The 12,990-nt window shown below is 47.8% G+C and overlaps 1 protein-coding gene across 4 annotated transcripts in view; it reads left to right on the top strand.

The window, feature by feature from the left end:
• Positions 1–1,728, top strand: part of HIP1 (huntingtin interacting protein 1) — a 146,992-nt gene extending 145,264 nt beyond the window's left edge. For 3 of the 4 annotated variants that reach the window (XM_069486354.1, XM_069486351.1, XM_069486353.1), the window contains 2 exons: positions 350–458; positions 1,192–1,635. In XM_069486354.1, the coding sequence (XP_069342455.1) occupies positions 350–458; positions 1,192–1,244 (162 nt within the window). In that variant the 3' untranslated portion in view covers positions 1,245–1,635. Of the gene's footprint in view, positions 1–349; positions 459–1,191; positions 1,636–1,664 lie in introns of those variants that run through there. The other variant, XM_069486352.1, reaches the window with a different exon arrangement.
• Positions 1,729–12,990: the final 11,262 nt, after the last annotated feature.

Raw genomic sequence — 12,990 nt, 5'->3', positions numbered from 1 at the left:
CAGCCATACCAGTAGGCTAAACATTAGAGTTGTTTTTAGCTAGTGACTTATCAGAGGGACAGGAGATGAGCCCACCTCCCACTTGGGCATTGGTTTGTAAGGCAGTATTTGTTTCCAGTGAGGGTCCCAGTGAGAAAAACACGAGAGCCCCTGAGACAGGCGGATGAATGGGAGGATGGAGAAGTTGGAGCAGAGAAGAGAGTTGAAATTGAGGGCTGGGTAAGCCATGGACACAGGGTGAATAATAGGGAAGCAGGAACCCAGACTGCAGAGGAAAAGGGTTACATCAAAATAAGACAGGTCTCAGAGAGCTGATGAGAAGAAAATTCCGCTTCCTTTGCCCTTCCAGGTTAGGGTGCTGGAGCTGGAAAATGAATTGCAGAAGGAGCGTCAGAAACTGGGAGAGCTTCGGAAAAAGCACTACGAGCTTGCTGGCGTTGCTGAGGGCTGGGAAGAAGGTAAGCGGAGTCTGAGGCCCGGTGCTGGCCCACGGCAGGGCGGGGAGGTGTGCGGCCAGGGCCTTCCCCTCGATAGACCAGAACAAGGAAGCCACTGCGTGGGTCACTTCTTCCTTTTCTATTCTCACAAGCCTATTTTCTGTTCAGTTGTACATAACCTGTAAGCCTAAAATTGAAAGCTTTTGTCATCACCCTTCGAGGCCTAAATACTGATCCGTGAACAGGTCACTCACTGAAGTAACTGCCATTCCCACCCAGGCCCAGCCAGCCTGCTTGACTCCCTGGGAGTTGAGCTCTACCCAGCACAGGGTTGAACAGGCAATGAGTAGTGGTCAGTGGAGATCCACAGTGGGGGACAAGTGAATTGCAATTCACCATCTAGAGCCAGTCATGAGCAGTAATGGCTAAAAGATAGCAGGGGTCAGGGACTGAGAAACAGAGCGGCAGGCAGTCGTATTCAGCCTACCAGCCCGGGGACTCGCTGTCCCCGAGTCTATGTGCGCTGCTTTTCTACATGTCCAAAGTGGTCACCTTGATCCCAACCAAGACCATTAACTTGACTGACTCCGGGCACCAACTGTAGACAGATCCTAATCGTTCCTAGACACAGTACTCGGGGAATAGATGATTTACATCCTGGTTATGACTGGAGTGTATTTTAGAGCCCAACATGGCGGCAGTTTTCACCGGTTAGATGCATGCATGCGTGACATAAATTGTCATTGTCTTTTAGGAACAGAAGCATCTCCACCTGCACTGCAAGAAGCGGTAACCGAAAAAGAATAGAGCCAAACTGACACCCCATACGTCAGAGTGTAAATCCTTGTTACCTATCTCTGTGTGTGTTATTTCCCCAGCCACAGACCAAATCGGTGGAAGTCCCCGTGGCAGCCCCGCCACTCCCGTTGCCCAGTGCTGAGGACCTGCATGACCCTTCCAAAGACTCCCTCCACAGTGACACCCTTCCTGTTTGAACCCACAGTCTCTGTTCTTTCCCCGCCTCCCTAGTGTCCAGGCCACCCACGAACAACCTCAGGTCCAAAGAGGAGGGGTCAGGCCATGCACCAGAGCGACTTCCATCCGGGCCTGCCTCCTTTTGCCCCCCACAACAATCGGTGTCCTTATTAGAGGGGCTGCTTGGTGTTGTCGAGAGCTTAGAGAGGGAAGATCTTATGCATTTTTTTTTTTTTTCTGTTTTCTTCTCAGTCTGTTCAGTTTCATCATTTGCACAAACTTGTGAGCATCAGAGGGCTGGTGGATTCCAAACCAGGACACTACCCCGAATCCGCACAGTCAGAAGAACAGCGGGGTGTCCTGGCTGAGAATGCCAGCGCATTCTACCCCTCTTTGGGCAGTTCCGTGGATTCCCACTGCTTCTTACGGTGGTTGGTTGGGGTTTTTTGGTTTGATTTTTTTTTTTTTTTTTTTTTAAGTTTCACTCACATAGCCAACTCTCCCAAAGGGCATGTCCCTGGAGCTCTGAGTTCCCTGGGGCCCCACCCCAAGGCAGTTCCAGCAACGGTGCTGCTCAAGCTTCGCCTTGGTGCTCCACCTCTGCCTCCTGCTGAGCGAAGGCCGGTGGCCGAGGCCACGCGCCAGCGTCAGGCAGAGCTGCTGAGTAACAGCTTGTCCTCAAAAGGCAGAAGCAGAGCGAGTGCCTTTCCTCCCTCCAGCTGGACTCCAGCTGGAAGCCTCTGTCCCCCTTCGCAAGTGAGAGGGCAACAGAAGGAGGGACAGGAGGGGTACACATGGCCCAGGTCTTCAGGGGACCCCTTTCTTAGGAATTCCCGTGACCAGGCTCAAAAACCTTAACTCACACTTGAACCAAGCTGGTGAGAGTAACAACACTACTTCCCCCGGAATGAACTGTCCATGTCACATCAAGTGGGCCACCTCCCTTCATTCCCAGGCAGGGCCCTAAGAGAGAGCGTGGGAGGATTCCCAGCTCCTTTCTCCAGACGTCTGCCTCGGCATCCTCTTAAATCTGAAGAAGATTGTTCCATGTTCTGCCCGGGTGACAGACCCGGAAGATCAGACACGCTTGCTCCCATCAGGAAAGAGCCCTGTGCTTGGTTTGGTACCCTTAGTATTTATTACTAACCTCCTTTAAGCGGCGACAGCCTGCAGAAAGATGCTTGTGACTGGCAAGGCTTGTATCGCTGCCCTGCTATATCAGCCTTCGAGAAGTAGAAGCGAGGCCAAGGTGCCATCCCTGGATTGTCCCTGGCGTGGATCCCAAAGCAAGCAGGTCCCTTCGAGCTTTCGGGGTCAGGGAAACGAGAAAGGGGAGCCTCTGGCTCTGACGCCTTCCAGCCACACCTTCCAGGCTCTTGCTGCCCGACAGACAGACAGGATGAGGACAGAGGGCACGTGAACAGCTCCAGAGACGGGCAGCCTGCCAGCACTTTTCCACTCCCAGACGGACCCCAGCATCTAAGTGACCTTCTGATCTTGGAAAAACAACGTCTTCCTTCTTTATCTCTAGCAACTCAGTAGTAGTAGCCAACAAGCACTTCCCAGGACTGGTCCCAAAGGAACATTGCTAAGTTTTGCTACATGACGGGTTGTGAGACTGCTGTTTGATCACTGTGAATCAGCCCCCCTCTTTCTACCCCCCCCCAGCGCCCTTTCTGTGCATTTTCTAAGTGGGGCACTGCAAAAAACAGTCTCCCAGGACCTCCGATGACCATACTCAGATGTGTGACCTCCACATTGGGCCAAGGAGGTATCAGCAGCAGGAACTGGGCAGACTTAAGTTTGATGCTGCTTTGTGTATGGTGTTCTTCCATCCCAAGGCTCAGAAGGAGCGGTGTGTGGCATCCCTGTCCCAGTTGTGCCAGTTAAGCCAATCAGTGTGTTCTCAGTGTGGGTCGCCAGCTCCAAAAGTGGCTGGTCCTCACTTCCCAGGGTCGCAACCATTCAAACGCATGTGTTCTGAATTACCAGTGGGGGGAAAAGTGTAGTGCATTGGACCAGATTAGGATGCTCTGAATAACACTCCCTCTAAAAAGAAGCCACAGTAATTTTTAAAACCTTCCCGGACTTAGCCTAAGTAACAAAACCGTTAAACAGCACTTAGACAGGAGCACAGGCTAATTCAGTGTCACATGGGGAAATACCTGTCAGATGGAGTGTAATTACTTTCGTAATAGCTCAGGTTAGCAACTGTTCCATTCTCCAGCCAAAGTCAAATTGTCCTGCCTTCGCTCTTCTAAAAACGGATGTGTTATACTTGCTGTGAAATACCTTTGATTAAAACAGGAATCACATCTTAAAGCTAAAAATGAACTTCACAGCCTTTTAAATGAGTCACTGAGCATCCCTAGTGACCGAAGTCTTGGGTTGAGAGTAAATGGGTCATGACGAGACAAGATGGCAAGAAAATAAGGGCTTAGGATGAATAAGAGGTCGATACTCAGTTGCAACTTAGTTTTGTTATACAGTGCTCTAATACCTCTAGAGTAAGGATATTTGTATACATACATAATAAGGGAAAAAATAGAAGAAAAGACTTTCCTTCGTGGAGTTATGTTATATCTGAGCGAGGAGTTTAGGCTGTAATTTAGATTGTCTGCCAATCCTGCTGCCATCGGCAGTGTCCCTAGGAGCCCACCTGAATATGAGTCCTTAACCCAGTGGCTGGAAGAACCAAACGCTGCCCAGAGCATCCTTTCATGGAATTGTTTTCGGCTCCAAGTCAGACACCAAGATTTATACCAGGTAGCGCAGGGATCACAAGTACATGTCATTTTGGTCAGGTTAGTTTGCTTTGGCCTCTCGCCCCTGAGAAGGAGCTGGTTCTTGGCTTGTACCGGGGAAGTTCTCATTTCTTTGTCAGCTACTTTAGTCTAGAGGGGTCTACTGGCTCCGCTTCACCCTGGTCTTTAATAACTGGGAAATGTCTTGCTACCTTCTACCACCTTTCCAAATCTCTGGAAATCCTTCCTGCCAATGAAAGCCTTCAGTCCCAACCTTGGCCTTCCAAGCAGACCGGCTTTGCCCTCTCTCTGCCATCCTTGGTCCTCCAGAGACTGCACCACCTATAGCAGAGAAAACCACCATCATGGGCCTGCCAGCCTTCAGCACAGCAAACCAGGCCAACTACGAGTGCTCAATTTCTTCTCCCAGGTCCACACCAAATACAGGATCAGCAACACACAGCGGTGGCACCGCCTCACCCCAGGAGCCAAAGCGAGGTGAAACAATTGGTTAGATGCTGTTGGGTCCGATTCTGAGAGTAGATTTTTTCCAGACATGTCTTTCAGGTGACCCTCAACTACCTCAGGTTTGAAGGCCCTAAATTAAGCTGATTACCACTCATAGGGACAAACCGAGGGGGTTTCAGTTAAATCTTGGTGATAATGCAATTGTCTCAAACTTAGAACAAACTCTCACGTTTAGATTTGCAGGGATAGGGTTGGGTTTATTTTTCCTTCTGTTTTTAACCTGTCCCCCAATTTTTCATTAGGATAGTTCCTATCAATGAATTTCATTTTTCACTGAGTGCCTACCTTCCCAGGGCAGGTAGCCACTGGCTTTTGTTTCCTTCCAACAATACTTTTATTATGGTATTAAGACCTTTCTTTGTATAATACGTGCATCTGTGTTTTCAATTTTTCAAATAAATATTTCAGCCTGGCAATGGAGAGTAGTGGTGGTAACTGCCCAGCTAACGTGGCTCTGAGGTCCACGTTCCAATGAAAAGGCTGCGTGTGTATCCTGAGGTTCATGGAATCCACTTCGCTCTGTGCCTTTGGGGATATATCTTAGAAACGTTAGTTTGCACTTGTTAAATGTGTCCTGTGCACTGTCCTGTCCGTGGGAATGATCAAACAGTGCAAAGTGGTCAATACTATACATTATCTAGAAGGCCGGGTCTCTGTGTAAAATCTTGGGGCTCAGGCCACTGTGGCCACTCCCTCTGCACCCTTGAGATGCAGATAGAACCTGTCGCCTTAAAACTGAATGCGATTAATTCTGCTCAGAGACAGAAGCTGCTAATCACAGAGGGATTCAGAGCAGGCCAGTTGCAGCTACCGGAGGAATCACCGTGGGGGCTGACAGAATGGAGCTGGGCTGCACGGTGACCTTTCTGCAGCAGGATTGGCGGCAACCTGGTGCTGCCAGTGTGTTAAGCCAAGGGGACCCGCGCGAGTGAGACACCAGTGGGGAAGGGCTGGGGTTGGTGAGAGGAGAATTGGCCCAGATGACTCATCGAGTAAGGAGAGAATGAGGCCAGTAATCAGAAGCTAGAGTCTATAGCTAAGGGGGTCAAAGAACCAGGAACACAAGAAAGGAAAGTAGTGTTGGAACTGCCCAGTGGGAAGATTCGGGTAAATACGGAAGACGGGGACACTTGCCTGCTGCTGGGCTTTTCTGCTCCCTGTGGCAGAATGCCACGGTGAGCCAGCTCCATTTGGAGCACCACTGATAGAGGGGACAGTGCTTGGTCACAGCTTTCCTGCAGGTCACTCCCAGAGCTCGGACGTGATGCTGAGGGGTCCAGAAAGCCAATTAACAGGACTGCCTTGGGGGATCTTTGCTTTGAAGTGCTTTCACTGAATAAATCCCCTCCTGGGGCCAAGGTCTGGCCTGGGCCAGCCACGCCATCCAGGCAGAGCCTTTGTCCCCTCCAGTTTGGTGCACTCCAGCCTCCAAACTCCCCCCCACCCATGCTCATCCTTGCCCGGGTGCCCCAGAGGTTCTGGTTCTCACGCCTGAAGGGTGTTCCTGAGGTCCCCAGGTCTAGGAGGGCAGCCTAGCTAACTGGTCACTCTGGCCAGCAGAGTATTCTTAGGAGGAATCATGAGATCCTGCCACCAGAATGATGCTGGCATGCCATTAAAAGCTGCGTCTGCAGGGAGAAGAGTTAGGGTTTATATTGACGGGGCAGGATGGGCGGGCTCTGCCAAAGTGAAAAGGAACAAAAAGTTGAAATGGGCAAGTGGGGGATGTCCTAGGTGAGGTCTGAGCCAGGGCATATCACTGAGGCACTTTGCACAGCCGAGACTTAAAGCCAGCAAGCTTTGGCCTTGTTCATCCTGGTTATCCTCAGCCTCTAGGATGTTACCCAATGCACGGTAGACCTTTGACCATCGCTTGGGAGTGAATGAATGAATTCTCATTTACACCGCATTCTTAGTTGTACACACATTGTACGCATCCATTCATCGTGCAGGCACTGAAATTGCCTGAGATAAAGGCTTTATGATCCTTGTCCTCAAAAATTGCATTCACATATTCATTATTTGTTATCAAATGTCTACGCTATCAGACACTGGGAACACAGAGCAAAAATAGACATGGTCCCGCCCTACTAGAGCTCACAGGCTATAGAGGGAAACAAATAACGTGGTCCAGTTATCACAATAATATGAGTATAACTACAACTGGAGTAAGCCGGAAAGCAAAGTGATAAGAGACACCTTGACAAAGTGATAGCTAAGATTCAGAGGATGAGGAGGTGTTAACTAGGCAAGGAGGGAGGGAAAGCTCACTCCTAGCAAGAGTGGCATATGCAAAGGCCCTGTGGTGGGAGACTAAAGACCAGTATAGCTGGAGCCCAGGCAGAGAGTGGTACAAGATGAGTCTGTGCAAAGAGGCAGGGGCAGACCATGCAGACGATGGAGAGCAGTTGGTGGGCTTTAGGCAAAGGAGTGACACGATGAGATTCGCATTCTGAAAAGACCATTCTAGTTACAGTGTGGAGAACAGGTCGAAATGGAGCCAAGTAGACGGGAAAAACCAGTAAGGAAGCCATTGTCATAATGCAGGTAAAGGGTGATGGCATCAAATATGTGAACAGAGAAGTGGGAGGCAAAGTTGAAAAGGTAAGTTGTGGCCATGCTAAAGAAAATTTTGAATACCAAGCTGTCTTAGTTCAGGCTGCTGTAACAAAAATACCATAGTCTGGGTAGTTTAAACAGCAAACATTTATTTTGCACAGGTCTGGAGGCTCGAGAGTCCAAGATCAAGGTGCTAGCCAATTCGGGTCCGGTGAGGGGTCTTCCTGGCCTGCAAATGGACACCTTCTTGCTGTATTCCCACTTGGCAGAAAGAGAGATCATCTCTCTTGTGTTTCCTAAGGACATTAATCCTATTCAGGGGAGCTCCGCCTTCATGATCTAATTACCTCCCAAAGATTCCCAACTCTGAATACCATCATCATATTGGGGATTAGGGCTTCAACATATGACTTTGGGGAGAACACATTCAGTCCACAGCCCAGGCTAAGGTTTTGTTTAGTTGCATAGGTGGGTCTTAGGTAGGAGGATGGGCCTGCCTCTTGTGCTCACCTATGTGCACTAGTCACCCACCCAACTGAAAATACTTTCCGAAGGCTGGAACAACCTTTCTGTCACCCCACAAGATGGTCCATACTCCCTCTTCCATTCCCCCCTTCACTTTGCCTTTTCCCATTTACAATTCAGTAAGTCTGCACCAGACAATCTCACTGTGCACACAGGCTCTGTAACCCTTCTTCCTCATTCCCTGTGCACTCGGCTCCCTCTCTGGGCCCAAACGGAGCCTAATTATGACTGATAGCACAACAGTACTGCTTCTAGAGAAAGTGTAAATTTCCAAGTTAAATACCAAAGTTCTTCCTGAACTGTCCTTTAAAACTGCTACTAAATTCTCCATGTCTCTTCTAATTAAATGTATTTCTTCCTATGGAACCAATAGCCAAAATAAATTTTGAAAACTCAATTTTACTCAATTTCCATATTGTTTAAAATATCTAATATCACAATAGTTATGTCCTCTCCATTCATGGCAATTCAGTGAATATTGCTGAGTTCATATTGTACACAAGAGACTGTAGGAAATAGAAAAATAAACAAGATGATACTCCCATTTTTTAGAACTTTCCAAACTTAGACAGACATGTCCATTAGAAACCAAAGTATCAACATGGAAAAGATGAGACATTTTTTCAAGAAATCTAGCAGTACTCAAAGGAAAGAGAAAGGAGGCAATAACTTTAGGAGGTAATGGCATACATGAAGGGAAGTTTTTAAAGAGAAAGAAAACAGCATGTTTAAAGGCTAACAAGAAATCAGAGGAGGTAGAGATTGAAGAATGACAGGAGTAAGAGGAATGTGGATTCCTTCCTTCCTTCCAGAAATCCTTATTCAGTATCAACAATGTTTAAGGCACAAGGGGTACATCCAAATACAGCATGGGCAAGTGGGAATTTATAGCCAAGGAACAGGGTGGGGACCAGTGGATGGAAAATTACTAAAAGGATAAGGGGAGAGGGGTCCTAGCTAAACTGACCTAGCAGGATTCTAGCTAAAGGCCCATCAAGGTTATCGGACAGCACCTGGGGGACGGCGAAGGATTAGGAATACAATCAGATATCGAGGGTGATCAGATATTGAGGAAGTCTAAGCTGACTTAGCAGTAGTTTTGCTAAAATTAATTTGTACAGGAGGTCAGAGGAGCCTGAGTTGGGTTTGGTCAAGAAGAGAATCTTTGTCAGAAGTAGAGCCGGAGGGATGTGAACTATTTCCTACAAAGTGAAGGCACAAGAGAGGTGACAGAATCAGTTTGCTGTAGGAAAGGAGAATTTCAGAGTTCGAAGCGCACCAAAAGGGCTCTTCTTTAATGCTTACACTAGAATAGGTTTTAGCTGTTCAGTCTTGGCCAGACAAAACAATTGTGAGGGGGGAATCCCTTAGCAAATGTTACACACACGCACACATACACACACACACAGAAGTGCCCTTTGGGTTTGGCTTCATTGTAAATCTGCAGGTTTCCAGGCAGTCTTTACAACGATCTGAGTAAGTTTCAAACAAAACAAAACAAAAACCAACGAACCAACCAACCATGGGAAATCGCCAACTGTTGGGGGGCGGGGGCCTCTGCTCCTGGAGGTCCCAGAAAAACCTGACACCTACGAAGGTCAGATCTGAGCAGTGACTGGGGCCCTGAAAGAGCCACAGCCTTGGAGGCACTCCTTCCCCTGGGGGCTGGGGAGCACCTGGGACCGAGTTAAATCCCCCCTACAGCAGAAAAGGGTGATGGAACTGGATTCCCCCAGCCTGCGAGGTGGAGGAGCGGGGCAGGACGCGCTCTTCCCGCCCTCAACCCAAGACTCCGGGAGCCCCCTAGGGGCCGGGAGCCGCCTGGCCTCGTTGCCGAGCAACCAGCAGCCCCGCACCCCTCTCGCGGGAGTCGACCCGCAGTGACGCGAGAGGCGCGCGGTGCACGTTGGGAGCACGAGGTTTCCGCCTGCCCGGGGCCGTCGCGCCCAACGGGACTGCTGGCTGGGCCAGTCCAGGCGGCTGGGGACGGGCTTGGCCCGGACCGGCGCAGTCGGGCCCTCGCAGACAGCCGCTTGGGCCAGAGTGTTGCTGCGGCCGTGGTCGGGCCACCGCCCTCCGGGGCCCGGCTTGGACGTGGGGCGGTCGGGTAAGTGCCTTCTGCACCCCGGGGTTGGCTAGGCCTGTCGCGAGCCCGGGGTTCTGTCCTGGGCAGGTCACCAGCGGCTGTCCACACAGATGCGTTAGTGGACCCCGAGCGTTGTGTGCCTTGGTTTTGTCAAGCACGCAACAATTATGGGGTCATTAACTATGAAATGTCTGATTTCGAATCAAAAGCGTAGTTTATTGTATCTCAAACAGGAAGCAGTATAATGAGTTAAAGTATGCACCGAAACTATCGACACAGGTTTGCCATCTTAATGGTAGCTTGTTTATACCGGCAGCGCAGAAGCCTCGAGAGAGCGCGAGGCGATGAAATCGCAAAAGGTGTTTTCCATAGCTTGTTGAGAATTGAATTTTTTTCCTTGCAAGAAGTGGTCCAAAGCCTGGAAGAAGTGGGTGACAGAAAGTTTCCAAGTCCAGCTTCTGTAGTTTGAGCAGCATTGTTTGTGCGACATGAGGTCCAGCATTGTCTTGCAAGAGGATTGACCTGTGTATTTTGACCAATCTCGGCTGCCTAATCGCAGACATCCTCATCATTTCCTCCAGTTGGTTGCAGTAGATATCCGCTGTAATCAATCGACCAGGTTTCATGAAGCTGTAGTGGATAATACCAGCACTGGACCACCAAACAGACACCATTAGCTTTTTTTGATGAATATTCGGTTTTGGACTATGTTTCAGCACTTCATCTTTATCCAGCCATTGTGCTGAACACTTGCGATTGTCAAAAAGAATCCATTTTTCATCACACGTCAATACAGTGTAGAAATGGTTCGCCTTTATATCATTACAGTAAAGAAAGGCAAGCTTCAAGACAGTTTCTCTGCTGATGCTTGTTTAATTCACGTGATACCCATCTATCCAGCTTCTTTATCTTGACGATTGGTTTCAAATGGTCCAATGTTGGAATAGTAATGTCAAACCTTGCTGCTAATTCATGCCTAGGTTGACATGGATTTGCTTCCACCACAGCTTTCAGCTCATCATTATCCACCTTGGTCTCAGATCGCCCACATGGCTCATTTTCAAGATTAAAATCACCAGAATAGAACTTCTCAAACCATCGATGTACTGTGCATTCATTAGCCACATCCTTCCCAAACACTTCACTGGTATTTCAAGCTGTCTGCACTGTGTTGGTGCCACAGCAGAACTCATATTCGAAAATAACACGAATTTTTTACTTATTCGTGGTTTCACAAAAACTGCTCTAAAAAAAATGAAGATAATCACAAGCCAAAACATGTGTTTGAAAGACTGAGGATGTACCTTCACAATAAAAATAAAACAAGAAGTGTCAAAGTGACATGTCAGAGATATCAACTGTCAAACTTATCACTTAAGGGAATCAGACATGTCATATTTAATAACCTAATAAAAGGCAGTTCCAGAGTGTGGTAGTTGCAGAGTGTTTGTTCCTTAGCAGTCACAACAGCAGTTTGTTCTTTGCCTTTGTCATCCCTGGTTCCTGTGCTCTGGCTCCTTGGGTGCCAGGGATGCCACTCCTTCAATGATATTCAGTCTTTTGTCCCTGCCTGGAGCTCCTTCCCTGGTTTCTGCTCCTCAACTCAGGAGTCTCTGTTCTCCAAAGTTGCCTTTCTGTTCTTGGCACACTTTAACGGTTGGTTGGTCTTCTACACCATCTCCTCAATTTACCAAAGTGGATTAGACAGCTCCTGAATGTCTTGTGCAGCAGAACGTGTTTTCTGAGTTCAAGGACTGCATGTCATCTTTTGTAGGGTAGTTTTTTATGTTCCTCTTTTCATACCTCAGATTCTAAATCTGAAGTGGTGGTGGTTGCCTCCTTTCCCAGCCTTCCACCTCCTGTGCGTTCACTTGCTAAATCCACCAGTCACTAAGGCATGAAATTGATGTATTTGACACTTAACCCGCTCTTCAGCCCCATCATTCTGTGAGGTGCCAGGTGTTAGACAGCTGTCTCCATGATTCAGTTGTTTGTGTTCTCACTGCTCTGCCCCTGCCCCCCTCCATCTATATTTTAAGTATTCACTTCCCTATTGCAGCAGTCTTCTCTTTGGTCCTCCTGCTTGCCTTCCCTTTCTGCTATCATTCAGTCTACCCATTCTTAAGAGACTAATCTTCCTAAAGCATAGATCTAAATATATCTTTTTTTCTTTTTTTTTTTTACCAGGCCTGGGCGGGGAGCCCCACCCGCGCAACCCTAAATATATCATTTACCTGCTTAGAAACTTTCAGTGGCTCCCAATTATTGTCAAGATAGTGGCCCAACTCATTAGAATGCCATTCAAGCTCTAGATCTGTCTCTTTCAAGCTGGGCTTTGAGATGTGTCATGATTCAGAGGGAGAGTAGGAGGAAGAAGCTGAATTGAGGATTTTTGTCTTTCCAGCTCTGTGTCAATCTTTGGTTTCATTTCTTTTTTAAATTGTGCTTATATTTGAAAAAATGGGTTTCACTTTTAAAAAGAAAAAAGTTTGAAAAAAAACACTGCAGTAAATGATTCATCCTAAACTATTTTGGGCCATAACTCCCACCATTTACCTATCCCACGAAGTCGTAATCTCATACTTCTATTAGAACATATCAACTTCATTCAAAAAATATTTACTTTTCATCAGCTGCGTGCCTGGCACTGACTGTTAAGTGCTGGGAATAAAGCAGTGAACTGAAGGCTTTACCCTCATGGGGTTTATACTTTATTGCAGGAAGAGACAAACGGTAAAATATATGTGTCAAATGGTGACAATTACTATAGGGAAGAAAATGAAAAACAGTGCCTTGGGAGAAGTTACTATTTTTTATAAGGTGGTCATGGAGGCTTCACTGATAAGATACTTAAAAGCTGAGACCTGAAGAGGGTAAACGTGAGTCATGCTTGCTTCCAAAGGAAAAGCATTCCAGGCAGGAATGTGCATGGTGTGTTTAAAACAGCAAGAAAGAATAAAGACAGGGTCTTGCTCTGTTGCCCAGGCTGGAATGCATTGACATCATCATAACTCACTGTAACCGCAAACTCCTGGGCTCAAGCAATCTTCCCGCCTCAGTCTCCTGAGTAGCTAGTACTATAGGCGGGCACCACCATGCTTGGCTAATTTTTTTATTTTTTGTGAAGATGGGGTCT

Source organism: Eulemur rufifrons, chromosome 14 (genome assembly GCF_041146395.1).
Source record: "Eulemur rufifrons isolate Redbay chromosome 14, OSU_ERuf_1, whole genome shotgun sequence".
NCBI lineage: Eukaryota > Metazoa > Chordata > Mammalia > Primates > Lemuridae > Eulemur > Eulemur rufifrons.
This window is presented reverse-complemented; position numbering and strand designations above follow the sequence as displayed.